General features: G+C 41.4%; 2 protein-coding genes across 6 annotated transcripts; both read right to left on the bottom strand.

The window, feature by feature from the left end:
* Positions 1–946: 946 nt before the first annotated feature.
* Positions 947–8,124, bottom strand: LOC311297554 (E3 ubiquitin/ISG15 ligase TRIM25-like). 2 transcript variants are annotated; one of them, XM_084419895.1, is made up of 7 exons: positions 8,010–8,124; positions 7,135–7,732; positions 6,749–6,844; positions 6,077–6,310; positions 2,537–2,690; positions 2,374–2,433; positions 947–2,242 (listed from the first exon to the last, which is right to left on the bottom strand). In XM_084419895.1, the coding sequence occupies exons 2-7, from the start codon at positions 7,693–7,695 to the stop codon at positions 1,701–1,703; spliced, it is 1,647 nt and encodes a 548-aa protein (XP_084276021.1). In that variant the 5' UTR covers positions 7,696–7,732; positions 8,010–8,124; the 3' UTR covers positions 947–1,700. The 2 variants fall into 2 exon arrangements, with proteins under 2 accessions (XP_084276021.1, XP_084276022.1); XM_084419896.1 differs by having other exon boundaries at positions 7,135–7,727; positions 8,010–8,113.
* A 2,239-nt stretch (positions 8,125–10,363) lies between these two features.
* LOC311297558 (E3 ubiquitin/ISG15 ligase TRIM25-like) lies at positions 10,364–20,967 on the bottom strand. 4 transcript variants are annotated; one of them, XM_084419903.1, is made up of 8 exons: positions 20,457–20,622; positions 20,277–20,363; positions 19,124–19,739; positions 18,884–18,979; positions 13,461–13,694; positions 13,216–13,369; positions 13,054–13,113; positions 10,364–12,912 (listed from the first exon to the last, which is right to left on the bottom strand). In XM_084419903.1, exons 3-8 carry the CDS (start codon positions 19,682–19,684, stop codon positions 12,623–12,625), a joined length of 1,395 nt encoding a protein of 464 aa, XP_084276029.1. In that variant the 5' UTR covers positions 19,685–19,739; positions 20,277–20,363; positions 20,457–20,622; the 3' UTR covers positions 10,364–12,622. The 4 variants fall into 4 exon arrangements, with proteins under 4 accessions (XP_084276029.1, XP_084276028.1, XP_084276027.1 ...); XM_084419902.1 differs by having other exon boundaries at positions 20,277–20,343; positions 20,457–20,598; XM_084419901.1 differs by having other exon boundaries at positions 20,277–20,617.
* Positions 20,968–20,995: the final 28 nt, after the last annotated feature.

Here is a 20,995-nt window from a genome sequence, read left to right as displayed (position 1 = left end):
AGGTTTGTAATAACAAAAATGTGTTTCTTTGTTTTAACTGCTTCTAACACACTTCCAGCAATCTGTGCGTAAAATAATAAAATCATTAATGAGTTCATGCTTGTTGTACAATGTCATTGGCATCAAAGCTTTAACATGATGTGATGCTTCATGATTATAGGAACAGCAGGTTTTTATTCAGATGTTGTGGAGAAAAACAACAATCACACACAATCTCACACAGATCATGAATTCTGGAGAGAAAATATTTCCTAAAACAAACTCATTTCCATCAATTGATCTCTAACTGTACAATACATTATGAATTAAACCAAAGAAAAACAAATATAAAGATGAATCTTTTAAAGAAACATTGCTATGAAAGATACAGATCATTAAAAAAAATTGTCTTTAAAAGCTTTCTGCCATTTCTCAGCTTTTTGTCAACACCGAAATCAAAAATCAAACATAAATATAGCTGACGGTTACAAGCGTTTAAGCACATGCGTAAAAATGTATTTTTATTTAGCAAGCCTGTAACTACCTAGATCATAGACGGAAAATACCCTTTACATATGAAGTAGTTTATCTCGTCCACTACTGGATAATGAGTGAGTGAAAAGCTTTTGAGCTAAACTGATCACAGCTGACATTTGATTTCTGATGAATATGTAAAATATGTCTGATATCATTTTTGATGATTTAATGTAAAATACTAAATCTATGCGTTTTGACAATTTAGTTAAATAATTGAATAATGACAGAAAAAAATTTATGAAAATCTGAGTCAAAGAAATGCATCTGAATGACAGTGGTCTAATGATGCACAAGCCTGTATATTTAGCTGAAGGAGTGTCATAACAGTAATATAATCACAGATTCTTAAGACAATGTTTTCTAAAACAGCAACATTTACACTTTGAAATTAATCAAAAGATCACTGTTATCAACACCACAGAACAATTTAGTTAAATTTTCTCTTTATTTTATCATAATTGCAGATTACATTATTACTTGTATACATCAATCCAAGAACAACAAATATAAAGATGATTTTTTTTTTAAAGCAACTTTGCTATGCATTGATGGAAGAGGATATCTGAAAAACTCAATGTCTTTAAAAGGTTTTCAAAAAATACCATTTCTCGGCTTTTTGCCAACACCATCAGATAGTTATGAAACAGTGAAAATCAATCAAAATCAGGCCTCATCCTGAAGTCAACTCAGTTATTCATATTGTAAAAAAGAAAAAGAAAATGTTTATAAAGAAAGGCGGTCTTATTAGCAGCAACACAACAGAACAAAATAGCGGCTGCATTTAAAACATGTAATATAACATGGTTCATGTGACACGTAAAACATTATTAACACCGTCCTGTTAACAGTTTACTGAGTTCCACAGCCGAATATTTTCCAAACTAACCTAGAAACCTTGTGGCTCAATGATGAACTGCATCATGAATTCAAACATGGACTATTATCCAAAATTAGAGAATACACAAAATCAAAATCATTGCAACATCTGGTTTTGTAACATCTGATAATGAACTGTTTACTATATCCAACTTGAAAATGTCTTAAATGGGTGTTGTATATTCATTGATGGTGTTTAAGAAATGTGTCTTTTGTTTATTAAACTACAAGTTACATTTTAATTTCAACATATAGGACTACATGTTCCAGAAGTTTAGCAATTGAATCTGAAACTCGATCAATTATATTTATTTCTGGTCTATCTGAACTCTCCTCTGCTCTATGATCCTGACAGATGAACCTGTACCAACCCCAAACGCAGGGTATAAGGGTTCAGTGAAAGTGGTCTGGACTCTGTGAAGGAGAGTCATTGTGTCAGAGACGCTGTAGAAGGACAGAGTTCCTGCTCTGTGATCCAGATACACTCCTATTCTAGAAGATGCAGGGATACGGACTTGGGCTTCATCATGTATGAAATGGAAATCCTGCAGATAATAGCCCAATCTCCAGGATATTTTGTTGAAGCCAAGTCTAAAGTCATCACTGTTTCCTTTACGACCAATTCCTTTGTAACAAACTGCTACAGCCCAATTGTTCCCACTGCACTCGACCTCCCAGTAACAGCGACCGCACAAACCCTCTCGACACAAGACATTCAAATATACATCAAATCTCTCTGGGTGATCAGGATACTGCTGAGCTTTAACTGAAAATGATACTTTTCTGTTTTCTTCTGACAGTTTGAGTTGTTTATTTGCAGTGTTTGGATCCAATTGCAGTTGACAGGAATCTGAGGATGAATGCACAGAAACCCATATGGAATATTTTATTATTATTATTTTTCAAAAATTCTTATTTTGCACTTTTAATTATGTTTATATTAACATGTACATGTTTTTGTGAAGAAATAGCTCAACTTACATTGCCAAAATGTATTTGAAGTCTTTGGTTCAGGAGTCTGTGCAACATGAACATTTGACACTGAAAACATGAGAAGAAACTCAACTGTAAACTTAATATGAGGTGTAATCACACATAGTATGAATGAAATATTTTATTACCATAGGAAAAGAAGCATTCAGACCTTCTGGAGATATTCTGGCTGTTTGCTGATGACAGACGTCTTCCAAAACCTCCTTAAACGCTGAGATTGAAATGTCTTTAAAAGACAGATGAGTGTGTTGAGTGAAGCTGGGAATGTCTTCAAATGTGGGTAAAACACACACAGACTGACAGCTCTGAAATGAGAATATTAAAAATAATTAAAGGGGTGGTAAAATGCCCTTTTCACAAGATGTAAAATATATCTATGATGTCCCCAGAGTGTGTGTGTGAAGTTTTAACGCGAAATACCCCACAGATATTTTTATATAGCAAGTTAAAGTTGACACTTTTTGAGGGTTTGCAAAAACGCACCGTTTTGTGCCTGGCCCTTTAAATGCAAATGAGCTGCTGCAGAGGGCGGGGTTTCAAGAGCTTGTGTGTGTTAGCAGCTGCTATTACCACACGCAGACACACTAAAATGACAGAAACTGTTCTGCCTTTACCCATTTAATCCCACCGGTCACAATAGTGACCGTAAAAAAATGTTTCATTTCTAAGGCTATAAAAATGTTACTGAATGATCTATCAATGCATTTCCAGCAGATATTGAAATAATAAAGGGTCTCAATGAAATATGTGCAGTGTCGCATGTTTACTGTAAATTGTCACATGACCAGAGCTGTTTACTTCCTGTTTGCGCCAAGAGAAGAGGATGGCAGCAAGAAAGCTCCCAAAGAAAAGGTTATTAAAGTATGTTAATATAAAGATAGGACATAGATTTTTGGTACACATCATGTTTAAGGTGTCTAGTATTGATATATGCATTTGCAATTACTCAACTTTATTTAATGTGGTCATAGAACTCACAAACATGTCAACGGCAACAATAGTGACCGGTGGGATAACCCATTGTATCAACATGCTAATACACATAGGCTAACTGTTCTACCTTACTTTCTGCTGCTACCTAACTTTCTACCTAATTTTACACACAGACACTATCCCGTGACCTCGAGACACTATCCCGCTATCCCGTGGCCTCGAGACACTATCCCGTGGCCTCGAGACACTATCCCGTGGCCTCGAGACACTATCCCGTGGCCTCCAGACACTATCCCGAGGCCTCCAGACACTATCCCGTGGGTCAGACACTATCCCGTGGCCTCCAGACACTATCCCGTGGCCTCCAGACACTATCCCGTGGCCTGCAGACACTATCCCGTGGCCTGCAGACACTATCCCGTGGCCTCCAGACACTATCCCGTGGCTTCCAGACACTATCCCGAGGCCTCCAGACACTATCCCGTGGCCCCGAGACACTATCCCGTGGCCTCGAGACACTATCCCGTGGCCTCGAGACACTATCCCGTGGCCTCGAGATAGTATCCCGTGGCCTCGAGATACTATCGCGTGGCCTTGAGATAGTATCCCGTGGCCTCGAGATACCATCTCGTGACCTCAGGATACCATCCCGTGGCCTCCAGACACTATCCCGTGGCCTCAAGATACTATCCCGTGGCCTCGATACACTATCCCGTGGCCTCCAGACACTATCCCGTGGCCTCCAGACACTATCCCGTGGCCTCGAGACACTATCCCGTGGCCTCGAGACACTATCCCGTGGCCTCGAGACACTATCTCGTGGCCTCCAGACACTATCCCGTGGCCTCCAGACACTATCCCGTGGCCTCCAGACACTATCCCGTGGCCTCCAGACACTATCCCGTGGCCTCCAGACACTATCCCGAGGCCTCCAGACACTATCCCGTGGCCTCCAGACACTATCCCGTGGCCTCCAGACACTATCCCGTGGCCTCCAGACACTATCTCGTGGCCTCGAGACACTATCCCGTGGCCTCCAGACACTATCCCGTGGCCTCGAGACACTATCCCGTGGCCTCGAGACAGTATCCCGTGGCCTCGAGATACCATCTCGTGACCTCAGGATACCATCCCGTGGCCTCCAGACACTATCCCGTGGCCTCAAGATACTATCCCGTGGCCTCGATACACTATCCCGTGGCCTCCAGACACTATCCCGTGGCCTCCAGACACTATCCCGAGGCCTCCAGACACTATCCCGTGGCCTCGATACACTATCCCGTGGCCTCCAGACACTATCCCGTGGCCTCCAGACACTATCCCGTGGCCTCGAGACACTATCCCGTGGCCTCCAGACACTATCCCGTGGCCTCCAGACACTATCCCGAGGCCTCCAGACACTATCCCGAGGCCTCCAGACACTATCCCGCGGGCTCCAGACACTATCCCGTGGGCTCCAGACACTATCCCGAGGCCTCCAGACACTATCCCGTGGCCTCGAGACACTATCCCGTGGCCTCCAGACACTATCCCGAGGCCTCCAGACACTATCCCGTGGCCTCCAGACACTATACCGTGGCCATCAGACACTATCCCGTGGCCTGCAGACAATATCCCGTGGCCTCCAGACACTATCCCGTGGCCTCCAGACACTATCCCGTGGCCTCCAGACACTATCCCGTGGCCTCCAGACACTATCCCGTGGCCTCAAGATAGTTTCTCGTTGCCTCAAGATAGTATCTCGTGGCCTCAAGGATTTTATAAGGATTTTATACACTCTTATGCACACGCACACACACAGTCACACACACAAAAACACAAAAACACACACAAAAACACACACACACACACACACATACACACACACACACACACACAAACACACACACACAAACACACACACAAACAAACACACAAACAAACGCACAGGTCAAATAGACCTATATTCAGTCTGTCCAATGGTTGATACAACACAGTATCCCACCGGTCACAATTGTGACCGATCATAAAACACACTTTTTCACATACTTTTCCATGAAAATTTAAAAAAATGATAATTGATTGTTTCAAAGGGATACTAATGACACATGATTTGGATATTTTTGTGTCTGAGAAAAATTTGGGATTAAATGGGTTTAATGTTAAAACGGAGTCAGACAAAGATGGAGAGACTCAAGAAGAAGTGACAACATGTAGAATGCAACAGGACGTCTCTGAATGGTTAGTTGATGAATTTATGTTGCTGATGTGGAGTTAACTATCTTCAATTAAGATATTCTGTCATGATAAATCTATAAATCACTCATATAGGAACTGTTGTGAGATGCACACAGAGTGACTTTCTATTGCATGTGAAAAGATGGATGCTAAAGTTTGAGCTGACTCACAAATGTGCTCAACTACAACAACTTTTCCTCTTCTCATCATGGACTGCATGTTCCCGGGGGCGGGGTTTATGTAAATTCTAGGGTTAGTGATGTCACTAACCCAGGAGGAATGTCGTGTAGTCCCAACCAGCCATCTGTTGTATAGTCCTTTTCTTTAAAAGCAAATATCTTCCTTTGCTTTGAACTTTGAGTATTGTAACTTAGCAGATGTTGTTTATGCTCAAACAGCAACATTACACACTAACTAAAGTTAGAAAAGTGAAATCATAATCAACCACCCCTTTAAGACAGATCTTTTCCAGAACATAAAACAAGCATGGTATAATAGTGTTTAATTTTATGGATAATTCTCAACATTTTTGCATCATTACCTTCAGACACTGGATCTGATCATCAGAAATCAGAAGTTTGTCAATCTCTGCTTGTCTTTTTCTGAGTTCTGTCAGCTCTTGATCCAGATGTTTGTGAAGTTCCTCTGCTCGATCTATCTCAGTCTTCTCCTGAGCTCTGATCTGCTCTTTAATCTCAGAGCGTTTCTTCTCAAGAGAGCAGATGAGGTCAGTGAAGACCTTCTCAATGTCCTCCATGCTCTCTAGCGCTGAACTCTGTAGGACAGGAACAACAGCCTGTATTTATGAGACTAATTTCAAGTAAATTACTCCATTATCATAAATCTTTTCAAAATCCAGACAGTGATTATGCATTCTATCAGACAAATGTACTGGTAAAACTAAAATGTTTATACCGGATTAATTTTCCGGTTATTTACAAACATAAATTATAAAACTACAAATAACTGAAAGTGACGTTACCGGAAAAAATGGCTACTTTGGCATGCGCAAAAGTGACATAAATCAGGAAACATTTGCATTTACACATATTTTGTTGTTGTTGTTTGTATGAGTGTGTTTTCGCTCTTGTTTTTCCACTGCAAATGTTACTTAAGATTCTCCGTAGTAACAGTAATAATATAGATACCATACTGTAATAATACGTCACTTTTACAAGAGCTGTAAACATCACTGTCATCTTCTGATACTCACTTTAAGAAGCTTCACAGCTTCACTGAGTTCCTGCTGACCTCTCTCTCTCTCCTGGATCAGCTTCTGACACGACACCTTTATCTCCTTTAACTCTTTCTAAACATGTTCACATACAAAGGAAGTAGGTTAGGTACTATGTCAGTCATTTAAATTAGTCATTTAAAATAAATAAACAATTTTGACTATTATCAACTCAAGAAAAAATGACAACTACCTAAACTGATAAAGAATTGATTAGCCTTCCTTTTTACTTAAGTAAGTAGGTTAGTATCTCAGTCATTTAAATTGGTCATTTAAATAAATAAATAAATACCTTTGACTAAAATGATAAACTCAAAAAAAAAAAAAAAAAATGAAATCTACCTGAAATTATAAGCACTGATTACCTTTTTACTAGTCCATTCTGAATCCACAGACACCACATTGTGGTTTTTATGATTGTCAGTAACACACAAACAACAAATACACTGACAATCATCCTGACAGTAAATCTCCAGAAGTTTCCCATGACTGAGACAGATGTTCTCCTGAATGTTTCTGGAAGCTTCGACTAGTTTGTGCTTCATAAACGCAGGAGATTGATAGTGAAGCTGCAGGTGAGTTTGACAGAAGGAGGCCAAGCACTGCAGACAGGACTTTACAGCTCTGTTCTTCTCTGTAGTGCAAACATCACACTCCACAGCAGCCGTTTGTAGGGACGTCTTCTGCAGCGTCTCCATCATCTCAGCTATCAGAGTGTTCTTCTTCAGTAGAGGTCTCTGACTGAAGCTCTCTCTGCATTGGGGACAGCGGTACGGCGGCCCCTGCTCCTTCTGGCCCCAGCAGTCAGTAATACAGCTCATACAGTAACTGTGTCCACAGGGAATCGTCACCGGCTCCTTCAGAGGATCCAAACAGACTGGACAGCTGAACTGATCCACATACGGACTCGCTGCAGATTCAGACATTTCTTTGCAGACAGTCTGTCCTCAGATAGAAACTGCTCTGCCAGAAGTAAATCATTAAAGAAAGTACATAAATCCACTTGTAAATCATTAATGAAAGAGCATGTGTAAAAATCTAGAAAATGCTTACAGTTTTGTGAATTAATATAAAAGAATCCTAAACTCTTCATCCATAACCAGAAGAATAAACATAAATCATCCAGATTAACATGCATGGAGCTAATATCAAACTCATACAGTAAAAATTGAATGCCCTTTTTTCAATGCAAGCAAGAAGACATAAAACAATTAGTTAAGGATTTTTTTTACGTTCTTACCTGATTTATCAGAATAACAAGTCAAATATTCCCTCCTTTACAGCTTTAACTAAACTGGAAGAGTGTGGATCCTGAAGCAGAGGCTCGTGTAGCAGGGAAATAGGTTTCGTTTCTCTCGAACCCACAAACTTCCTGGTTTTCAGTGTGCAGATGTGTGTGTCCTGCACACAGAGAGAGAGAGAGAGAGAGAGAGGATAAACATATTGTTTATGTGAAGCCATGACTTTGCAGTTTTAATGCTCTACTCTTTGTACTTTGCTTAAAATCATACCGTATTTCTTTACACCAATAATCAGTAGTTTAATGGTTTGTAATAACGCAGAAAATGTGTTTCTTTGTTTTAACTGCATCTAACACACTTCCAGCAATCTGTGCGTAAAATGATGTTTTATTAACAAAGTTCGGGAGGAGCACGCTCAGATAATTAACCTTAATTAACTCTAGAGCAGCACACTCAGTTAGTCAACCAATTACCAAAATAATAGGTATATATGGGCCATTCTACAGAACTGGTGCAAACTGCTGTCCCACAACCAAGAAACACATTTAAAATGCATTTAAGTATTCAAATTTTAGATGTTTACTAAGATCTTTCTATTATCTATTGGATCCCACAATAATATTTAAAATATAATTAAGCCTAATATATATAAAAACATCATTTATTGGGTACTTTCAATTGGGAGGTGGCTGTCCCGAACCCTAACCCCTAAATTTCAACTTGTGAAAATGATATTGAAATGTTTTTTTTTTTTATTTCTATTAAAAAGTGAAGTAATTTTTTTTTTTCATTTTTTATCATGAAACTTTATGTAAAAAAATGTGTCCCGCATTTTCATGTCACTACCGAAACAGTGTGTGTTTTAGTCCATTGGTTGAGACTGATTTTAAGCACACCCCTACATTTTTGATCAGGAAATATTTCTGTCCCTCTCTCTCATAGCCTCTCTTTCATTGTAGATAGGTACCATCATTTTGAGGGAAATGTGTTCAAAAGTATGAAAATCTGTGTGTAACTTTAAGGAACGTCACTACCAAACACTTTTTTTTCCCTGCAATTAAGCAAACTTTTTGTGGTGTTATTCCATAACATTTAGCTTTTATGTGTGTACAACTGTTCAGAACTGTTCTAGGTAACCATGTGCTGGCTATCATCTTTGAACTAGGCTCAAAACTATCTAAAATTGTCACTACCGAAATAGTCATGGCCGAAACATGTCATCATTGTTTTGGTAGTGACAAAAGGGAACACATAATCATTTATTTGAGGGAAATAAACTAAATTTTAGTACAGTTATGCAAATCATTAGTATCTTATTCTTAGTATGTTTTAGTATGTGAGGTTAAATTCTGTAATGTGATGTGGTCACTACTCGCTACATACTGTCACTACCGAAAATGTGCCATCACGACCGAAACATGGATGTTTTGTCTAAAATAAAGTATACTGAATTATTAACTAAGATATTATTATAGTGTTTGGTTCAATGTATATTCAAACTAATTAATCCTTAACTTTGAAATCAGTATGATTAACTTAATGCCTTTTACAAAGAAAGATTGGATTCAAAATACAACAAATCTTGTAAATTACACTTGATTGTTAAAATTGTAATTGTTATTGATTTACCTATGAAATATATTTATTTTTATTTATTTTTTTAATAGCAAACAATATATTTACAAGGTAGATTATTAATAGGTCAATATAAGCCTTCTTATGAAATTATTTATTATTGTTTCGGTAGTGACAAATTTGGGGAGAGGAGAAATATTCCAAAACTTCTTGAAAATACAATATGAAAATTAACTGCACAATTACTAGAAATGTGTACCTTGGATATTATACAATTTGCATACATACAAAATTTGTGGGAAAAGCTAAAAAAATGTCCAAGACATTTCAAATTCTGACTTTGATCCAATTATGTAGAATAGCCCATATACAGCAGACTTACCTCCGTTCATCGACAGTTTAACAGCATCTGTCCACCACCCCTTCTCCTCACTTTTAGTCCTAACTACTCTTACAACAACCGGGGGAATACTCTGGGTTCGGGCAAAAATTCAGAGCTCATAGCCGTCTCCCTGAACAGCACACCAAATACGCATAACCTTTACTCCACTTAATTACATGTAAGTGAGAACTTGTGAAATAATTAAATCATTAATGAGTTCATGCTTGTTGTACAATGTCATTGGCATCAAAGCTTTAACATGTGATGCTTCTTGATTATAAGAACAGCAGGTTTTCATTCTGATGTTGTGGAGAAAAACAACAATCACACAATCTCACACAGATCACAAAATATTTCAACAGACACATTTCCATCAAATGATATCTATAATGTAAAGAAAAAAGCATAATTTGATTTTCTCTTTATTTTATCATAACTGCACAATACATTATTGATTATACATTAAACCAAAGAAAAACAAATATAAAGATGAATCTTTTAAAGAAACATTGCTATGTTCTGACAAAAATTAAGATAATTTTACGAATTAGTCTCTTTTTGCCGTTTCTCAGCTTTTTGTCAACACCAAAATCAAAAATCAAACATAAATTTAGGTTTAAATATGTCTAACAGGTTTCAAGCATTTTAAGGCCTTTAAACAAATGCGTAAAAAGGTATTTAATATATGTTTTATTTAGCAAGCCTACAACCACCTAGATCATACACGGAAAATACCATTTACAGACAATACAGGCAATTTACTAAGGAAATATATGTTTTAAAGTTTTTTAACAGTTATCAAGGTTGAGCCAAAAAAGTAGGACTAGTCCACAAAAGTATGTTTTTGATATAATCTCCAATATTTAACTAATAATTAGATTGACAGCGGTGGTCCTAGAGGCAAAGTTGCTCAAAATTAGGATCTCTATATGGTATGAATGCCATGGGTATGTGTGGAAAATTGTGTGATATAAAATCCTTTACACATGTGAAAAATGCGAAGGCGCCCCAGGAGTCAATTTCTCATAGGCCTCTGGGCCGTGAGTCAAACAGGCCCAGCGAGTTTCGTTAACTTTGTCTGACAGCAAATCGAACTTCATTTGCTGATGGCGGCTGTGTGTCAAGATACGCGAATGTCCTCGCAGACAATCGCAGCACCTTGGACAAAGCCACTGCATGCCAGTTTTCGTGTCAATTGGACTGACTGTTGCACAACTATATTTTTTCAATTTTTTATTTCATTTTATAGTGCCACTGACTGGCCAATCGGCACTTCTTTTTCACGCAACCACAGACCGAGCCCATAGCACATCGCTGTACCGAGTTTGGTGAAATTATTTCATACTGTTCATGAGGGAAAGCCGTTTTAGTAAAAGTGGCCACGCCCACTTCGGAAGTTTTGGCATTCCGTCGTGAACGTAAATCGAAATTTCAACTTTTTTCTATAATTATTGACACTCAGACTCTAGAGAATCTTTCTGCACTGGTTTGCGACCGGGCAAAAAAAAAAAAAAACTACTAGTTCGCAATAGTAGATTTTTTGACAAATCCAAAATACCCGAAAATTTCGGGACACAATCGAATCTGAGATGTGCGTCTTGATCAAAGAATCCAACTATATGAGAAACTTGAGCCTTAAACGAGTTAGGAGTTACATACTTTTGATCGCTATAGCACCACCATCCAGCCGATTGGGGCGAGCCTTGGTGACGTTGTAGACGGGGTGAGTATTAACATTTTTTAAAGTTTCATGTCTCTACGACTTACGATTTGGTCTGCCCGATCACTTTTAGGGGAGAATGCTGATCCTTGGAAATTCTAACATTTTCAACAGGGTTTCAGTGCTTCAACCCCTCATTAGGCCTCATCCTGAAGTCAACTCAGTTATCCAAATTGTAAAGAAACTGTAAAGAAAGAAGGTCATACTAGCAGGCAGCAACTAAACAAACAAACTATCGGCTGCATTTAATACATGTAATATAACATAATATGTGTGATGTAAAACAATTATTTTATCAACACCACGTTGCAAATAGTTAACTAGGTTCCACAGACAATTATTTTCCAAACCCTGACACTTTGTAGCTTGAGGATGAACTGCATCATGGATTTAGACATGGATTATTATGAGCTGCAGTAAAGAAACCTTGCTGAAGATGAAAGCTTTCAGATGCCAAGATTACAGAATACACAAAATCAAAATCACTGTAATCTGATTTCGTAACATCTGATATTGAATTGAGAGTGTTTTCAAAGGTGCTTTAAAGGTTGAATATTCATTTATGGTGTTTAAGTTTGTTCATCCAAACTTCAAATTACATTTTAATTTAAATATACCGGCATACATGTTTCAGAAGTTTAGCAATAGAATTTCCTTCTTTTTTTCTTTTGAATTTTTTTTATATTTTTGCCTGTCTGAACTCTCTGTTCTATGATCCTGACAGATGAACCTGTACTAACCCCAAAAGCAGGGTATAAGGGTTCAGTGAAAATGGTCTGGACTCTGTGAAGGAGAGTCATTGTGTCAGAGACGCTGTAGAAGGACAGAGTTCCTGCTCTGTGATCCAGATAAACTCCTATTCTAGAGGAGGAGAAAGCAGGGATTGAGACTTGGGCTTTATCATGAATGAAATCGACATTCTGTTGATCAAGTGACTATCTCCAAGATTTTTGGTTGAAGCCAAGCCTACAGTCATCATTGTTTCCTTTACATCCAATTCCTTTGTAACAAACTGCTACAGCCCATTCCTTACCACTGCACTCTACCTCCCAGTAACATCGATTATACAAACCCTCTCGACACAAGACATTCCAAAATCCATCAAATCGCTCAGAGTGATCAGGATACTGCTGAGCTTCAACTGAATGTGTTGCTTTTCTGTTCCCTTCTGACAAGATGAGGTTTGTGTGTGCTGTGTTTGGATCCAGGTTAAGTTCACAGAAATCTGAGGAGAATGGATGCACACAAACAGAGTTATAAACGTTATTATTATAATTATTATTATTTTCTTTATATTTCACTTGACTGATATTTATCAATTAACATGTACAGCCTATTTGTTTTTGTGAGCAATAGTTCAACTTACATTGCCAAAAAGTATTTGGAGTCTTTGGTTCTGGAGTCTGTGCAACATGAACATTTGACACTGAAAACATGAGAAGAAAATCAACAATAAAGTCAATATTTAGGTGTTATTCATACATAGTATAAATGACACATTTTATATTCTAAGGAAAATAATTCAGACCTTTTCGGGATATTGAGGCTGTTTGCTGATGACAGACATCCTCCAAAACCTCCTTAAACGCTGAGATTGAAATGTCTTTAAAAGACAGATGAGTGTGTTGAGTGAAGCTGGGAACGTCTTCAAATGTGGGTAAAACACGCACAGACTGACAGTTCTGAAATGAGAATAATAATTCAGACTTAATTTGTGAATGCATGACAAGGTTCACACACAGATATGATAAATATGAAAACAAAATGTATTACCTTCAGAAAATTGACCTGATCATCAGTAATCAGAAGTTTCTCAATCTCTGCTTGTGTTTTTCTGAGTTCTGTCAGCTCTTGATCCAGATGTTTGTGAAGTTCCTCTGCTCGATCTATCTCAGTCTTCTCCTGAGCTCTGATCTGCTCTTTAATCTCAGAGCGTTTCTTCTCAAGAGAGCAGATGAGCTCAGTGAACACCTTCTCAATGTCCTCCATTGTCTCTAGAGCTGAACTCTGTTCGAAAGGAACAACAGCCTAAATACTGTATTTATAAGACACATTTCAATTAAATGACTCGAGTTCTGTCAGTGACTGATGAATGGGGGTCCCAGTTCAATCACGCCACAGCGGCTGTCTTCCAGTGCCCTGCGCAAGTCTGAGCTCCCTGACGTGAGACTAGCACAGACGAAGGGCTAGGCTTAATGCAAGAATACCAAGGTGCATTGGGTGGCATATCCCAGGTGGAACATGTAACACAGTGCCTACCTGTAGGGAGGACTTAGAATACACATATGACCCAAGAGCGGGATGCATATGGAAAACTCTGAGGTATCCAGCCCGCAGGGTGGAATGTTTCAACCTTGAGATGGCAAGAGGTCTTTCCGAGGGAAAACACGTGCTCGGTGGAGACTAACCATGGAAATACACATGGGGAACTATGCACATGGAAGCACCAAGCCAATCATGAGGACTGACCGACCGGGCATGCACTCTGGTGACGGCATCAACAGTGCAGGAGGAACTCAGGGTTTAAGAGAACTATCTGAGTGAAATAGCGCATGTATCCAGTCCGTGGAGTGGATTGGCCCAGCAAGCGATGACACCGAGCAGGTCCTACTCACTGGCTAGTGGAAGCAAGTACACGAGAGGACACTGGCTCTACCCATAGATTATAGAATCTTGCGAAAGTGTTGGGTGTTGCCCAGCCTGCAGCTCTACAGATGTTTGTTAGCGAGGCGCCATGCGCTAAAGCCGAGGAGGAAGCTACACTAGGGGGCATGGTCGACCCTGCATCTGGTAAGCCAAGACAATGGTGTCCACTATCCAGTGAGACAACCTTTGCTTGGAGAGAGCCTTTCCCTTCAGCTTCCCACCACAACAGACAAAGAGCTGGTCTGAGGTCCTGAAACACTGCGTTCTGTCTACGTAAGCACGGAGGGCACGTACTGGACAGAGCAGTGCCAAGGCTGGGTCTGCCTAGACTCAGGGCAGCGCTTGGAGGTTCACCACCTTATCCATGAAAGGAGTGGTGGGAATCGGGCAGGTATCCAGGCCGGGGTCTCAAGATCACATGAGAGTTAGCCGGCCCGAGTTCTAGGCATGCTTCGTCAACCTGAAAATGGCTGCAGGTGCCCTACCATCTTGATGGAGGCCGCTGCGACCAGGAGCGCTGTCTTCATAAACAGGAACTTAAGCTTGACTGATCGCAATGGCTCAAAGGGAGCTCTCTGCAGGGCAGATAAGACCACTGCAAGGTCCCAAGAGGGTTTAAGAGGAGAGTGAGGAGGATTTAGTCTCCTCGCCCACCTCAGGAACCTGACGACCAGGTCATCCTGTCCCACTGTTTTTGACTCCACAAGGTCATGGTGCGCAGAGATCGCAGCCACGTAAACATTCAGGGTGGAAGGAGACAGCCTTTGGTCCAACCCTTCCTGGAGGAAGGAGAGCACCAACCCGATCGGGAATTTTCTGGGATCTTATCAGCGAGATGAATACCAGGTGACGAAGAGGTTCCACTTCAGAGCATAGGCGTGTCTTGTGGACAAGGCTCTAGCAGAAGTGATGGTAGCCACCACCTGAGGTGGTAGGGTACTCAAACCTGCCGCGTCCTGTCCAGAACCCACACATGCAGGTTCCACAGATCGGGACATGGGTGCCAAAGGGTGCCCCATCTCTGAGAAAGGAGGTCCTACCTCAGAGGGATTGGCCAGGAAGAGGCTGTCGCGAGGAGCACCAGTTCGGAGAACCAAGTCCGGGTGGGCAAATGAGGCGCAACCAGAAAGACCTGCTCCTCGTCCTCCCTGATCTGTGCAAAAAGGCTCACTGGGGGAGACACATACTTGCGGAGGCCCCGGGGCCAGCTGTGTGCTAGTGCATTCGAGCCTAGAGTCCCTTCGGTCAGGGAATAAAAACCAGAAGCAGTGGGAAATGTCTGGGGAGGCAAACAAATCTACCTGTGCGTCACCGAACTGTTCCCAAATCAGCTGTACTGTCTGGGGATGGAGTCTTCATTCCCCGGGATGATATATTAATATACATTAAAAGAAATAATTAAAGATTGGAGATGTTAACAAATACCAGGATGTGGCCGAAATCGTGAGAGCTCGTCGGCTGCACGATTCAGGTCTCCCGGAATGTAAATGGCTCAAAGTGACCTCAGATGCTTCTGACTCCATAAGAGGAGATGGCGGGCGAGTTGCGACATACGGCGGGAGCGCAGACCACCTTGCCGGTTGATGTACGCTACTGTCGCCGTGGTGTCTGAACGGGCTAGTACGAGTTGGTCCTTGAGTAACGTTCGAAAACGGTGCAGAGCCAAACTTACTGCCAGCAACTCGAGGCAATTGACATGCCAAAGGTGCTGGGGTCCTGTCCAGTAGCCCGCAGCAGCATGTTCATTGCACATGGCACCCCAGCCCGTGGCAGAGGCATCTGTGACAACGACATGACTGAAAACTCGTTCTAAGGGCACTCCGACCCGTAGAAAGAAGAGGTTCAACCACAGGGTGATGGTCTGACGGCAGGCCCAAGTAACTACTACTCATCTCGGCCCAGTGAACGTAAAGCCAGTGCTGAAGTGTTCTCATATGAAGCAGACCCAGCGGTGTGGCTACCGCTGTGGATGCCATATGCCCCAGGAACCTCTGAAATAACTTCAGTGGGACCGCACTCTTGCCCTCGAATTGACTCAGGCAATTCAGCACTGACTGCGCGCGCTCGCTCGTAAGCTGTGCGTACATGGCGATTGAGTCATTTTCCATTCCAAAAATAGAGATCCTCTGCACTGGGGGGAGTTTGCTCTTTTCCCAGTTGACCCGATGGCCCAGACAGGTGAGGTGCCGGAGCACTAGGTCCCTGTGTTCGTAAACCTGCTCTCGAGAGTGAGCTAGAATCAGCCAGTTGTCGAGATAGTTCAGGATGCGAACCCTGTGTTGCCGAAGTGGCACAAGGGCTGCCTCAATGACTTTTTTGAAGATGCGAGGAGACAGGGCTATCCCGAATGGAAGTACCATGTACTGGTATGCCTGCCCCTCGAAAGCAAACTGTAGAAACGGTCTGTGTTGAGAAAGAATGGAGAGATGAAAGTACACGTCCTTCAGGTTGATCGCTGCAAACCAATCCAATTGAAATTGCATTGGGGACCGACAGAGGGGGACGAGAATGGCGAGGCGGAGCGTCGCACACTGCCATCCGCAGCCTCTGGGGGCTCAGAGATGGGAATGTCAGTTCTTTCTTTAAGGAAGAACAAAGATTCTGAAGGAATCTGCAACCACCTCCTGTGAAGAACTCCAACCTGGAAGAACTGGCCTTTGGAGGGCGGTGGGGCAGGTACGGGCTGGGACGCCTTCCTGCGGCTACGTCCACGGCGCGGCCGGTGAAGGCTGCTGCTGGGACTGGGGGGAGGAGTGGGAGCCGCAGGAGGGTGCCCTCGGCAGCGAGTGGACTGAGACGTCTGAGCCGGTGGCTGAGTGGAGGCAGCAGCTGGCCGCCAGGGAGGAGTATGTTTAATAGCCTCAGTCTGCTGCTGGGTGGCCGAGAACTGTTGGGCAAAGTCCTCGACCGCGCCGCCGAAGAGGCCAGCTTGGGATATGGGGGAGTTGAGGAACGAGGTTTGCTCAGCCTCTCGCATATCAGCCAGGTTAAGCCAGAGGTGTCTTTCCTAGCCCGCGCATGTGGAGATCACCTGACCCAGGGAGCGTGCGGTCACCTTCGTTGCCCGTAGAGCGAGGTCGGTAGCGGCACCCAGCTCTTCCATGAGCCCTGGATCAGCCCTACCCTTGTGCATGTCTCTGAGCACCCTGGCCTGGTAGACCTGGGGGATGGCCATAGATGGCCAACAGAGTAGACAAAAACCTACAGGCTTTGGAGGAGTGCTTAGTGTAGCCACGCCAGGTTGAGGCGTTATGGGGACACAGTTGCATCGCCATAGAACGCTCCACCGGGGGGACCCCAGTGTATCCTTTGGCCTCATCGAGGGCAGAGAAGGCGGAAGATGCCGTGAAAAGTCAAAGGAGACTTCTACGATTTCATGACCTCTTCATGCACTTCCGGGAAGAAAGGAATTGGGGGTGGGTGCTGCTGCCCCCAAAAACCAATCATCAAGCCTTGAACACTTGGGACATGGCGGAGGGTTCCACACAAGCTTGGGTTCCACACAAGCCACTCAAGCCCACCTTGTGATGCGGCGATAGACATGACGTCATCTGCCGGGGCGCCGAATGAAACCCTGGGCCTGCCACAAGACTGGCCAGCGACCTCATCCGAAAACCTCACTGGTTGCAATGTGGAAGAGGGGAGTTTGGCCAGAGGAGAATTCATCAAGTTGTTCCACACCGTCAGCCTCAGGGGAGAAAATAGATTGGAGTGTGGCAAAGGGGACTCTACCTCTAAGGAGGTCATTGAATCTCGACTGTAACATTACAATGGTCATGTTTCCGCAACGAGAACATGACGCATCCACCAATGCTGCCTGAGCGTGATTTAAGGCCAAACATGCCAGGCAGCGTTCGTGCCCATCAGCAGAGTTAATCTGTCTACTGCACCCAGAAATACACGGGCGAGACATATTTAAAAAAAAAGACGCGGCGCACGCAGCTCTTTTAGAGAGGATAAAACTCAACAGCAGTGCTGAAGCATCTTGGGAGAAAACACACACTGTTGGCAGATCACTGCACAGACCAGCAGCAGGAATGAGATCTCGCTGGAACACGCCATCACACCAATACCGCTGAAGAGTCGCTCGTCTCGTATCTAGAACTCGTAGACAGCTTGCAGCGGAGAGAAGTGAAGAAACACTCGGCTCCGAAGCAAAAACATAATGCGAGATTGGCGCGCTGCTCCTTTTATACCTACGTGGTGGGGCGGAGTTGCGCTATGCAAATTCCGAAGACCCATGGCATTGTTTTGCCTTTGGCTTGTTTTGTAAGAACTCGAAGGTGATAGGCTTCTAAGCGAAACCCCCATTCGTCAGTCACTGATGTAACTCGGAGTGACTGAACGAAAGGTAACTGAAAGTTACATTCCCAGAAAAAAAAAAAAAAAGCAACTTTTGCATCCGCAAATCTCCATATAAAACTGCATATGAGTATGTTTTTGGTCTTGTTTTTCCACAACAAATATAGCTTAAGATTCCTCGTAGGATCTGTAATAAATACATAACTTTTACAAGAGCTGTAAACATACTGTCATCTTCTGATACTCACTTTAAAAGACTTCACAGCTTCACTGAGTTCCCGCTGACCTCTCTCTCGCTCCTGGATCAGCTTCTGACACGACACCTTTATCTCCTTTAACTCTTTCTGAAGATGTTCACATAAAAGAAGTAAGTAGATTATAGTATCTCAGTAATTTAAATAGGTAATTTAAATAAATAAATAACTTTGACTAAAATTATAAACTCAAGAAAAAATACAACTACCTAAAATTACACAAGCATTGATTACCTTTTTACTAGTCCATTCTGAATCCACAGAAACCACATTGTGGTTTTTATGATTGTCAGTGACACACAAACAACAAATACACTGATGATCATCCTGACAGTAAATCTCCAGAAGTTTCCCATGACTGAGGCAGAAGTTATCCTGAATGTGTCTGGAAGTTTTGACTAGTTTATGCTTCATAAACGCAGGAGATTGATAATGAAGCTGCAGGTGAGTTTGACAGAAGGAGGCCAAGCACTGCAGACAGGACTTTACAGCTTTGTTTTTCTCTGTAGTGCAAACATCACACTCCACAGCAGCCGTTTGTAGGGACGTCTTCTGCAGCGTCTCCATCATCTCAGCTATCAGAGTGTTCTTCTTCAGTAGAGGTCTCTGACTGAAGCTCTCTCTGCATTGGGGACAGCGGTACGGCGGCCCCTGCTCCTTCTGGCCCCAGCAGTCAGTAATACAGCTCATACAGTAACTGTGTCCACAGGGAATCGTCACCGGCTCCTTCAGAGGATCCAAACAGACTGGACAGCTGAACTGATCCACATACGGACTCGCTGCAGATTCAGACATTTCTTTGCAGTGTTCAAAGATGAACAGATTCTCAGCTTCTGTCCTGTAATAAGAGCTGTTTTGCCAAGAAAATCAACATTATTTATCAAATGCTTGAGTGAAAGGATGGATACTGTCAAGATTTTACAAAGTATCTAACCAAAAAAATAGTTTAAGAGAAGCTTAATCACAATTTTTTTTTGTTTTTAACTGAGGGGAAATAAATTCTGTTCTCTGCTGATCAACTGCAGGCTGTAAATGCTGTTGTATATACTGTCAATAGAGCTTAACTTGTATTTAGCCCAGAATAGTATTTTTAGTCATGATCACCACAGAAATAGGTTGTATTTTTAAACAATCACAGAAATTGTAAAGAGTAAAAATGATCATTTTGTAGCAAACCTCAGTATGTAATCGAGTATTTCGTTTCTATTTTGAGTTTTTATTAGACAACAAAATCCCAAAATAATTGTTTAACAATGAAGTACAAAGCAACATTTTACAAGTTACAGGTATAAACTTTGTACACACAAATACATTATTGCACACTATTTCTTTTAAAAAGCAGACAACATGATAAAGCTATGATCTTTGGATCCTATGAAGTCCTTACCTCGACAGAAAACCAACTCAAATATTATTTGCTTTACAGCTTTGCCCCAACGAACAGCGGCGAAGATCTATTACAGAGGTTGAATCACTTAAAGGAGAATTAAAATATTTGCACGCGATTCTTTTTTAGAAGCAGACAACATGATAAAGTCATAATCATTGCATCTTATGAAGTCCTTACCTCGACAGAAATTCAACTCAAATACGATTTGCGTTAAAGCTTATAAAGATTTTGACACAAAGAGCAGCGGTGTTGATCTATAACAGAGGTTGATTGAATCACTTGTGTAGAGGAGAAAAAGCCTAAGTTTCATTTCTCTTGAATTCAAATACTTCCTAGTTTTCAGCACGTAAAAAAAAAAGAAAAAAAAAGAGTGTGTGTTCTGTGTGAGATAATGACAGAAAAATATATTTTTTTTTTATTTGGGTGTGTGTTCTGTGTGAGATAATGAGAGAAAAATATATTTATTTTTTTCATATGATGGACTGGTGTACATTATTTAACTGTTATTATTAAACTTACAAGTTTACAATTTTTAGTTCTAGACTAAAACAAACAATCAACTTTTTTTTAATTTAATTTAATAATCGTTAGTCATTTATGTAGTTGTCATGTGATTTATCATTTAATTATTTAAATATTATTACTATTTGATTTACATAATTTAGTAATTTATTCATAATTTTATTGTTATTCATTTATGTTATTATTTTTTATTC

Source organism: Rutilus rutilus (genome assembly GCF_951802725.1).
Source record: "Rutilus rutilus genome assembly, chromosome: 9".
NCBI lineage: Eukaryota > Metazoa > Chordata > Actinopteri > Cypriniformes > Leuciscidae > Rutilus > Rutilus rutilus.
This window is presented reverse-complemented; position numbering and strand designations above follow the sequence as displayed.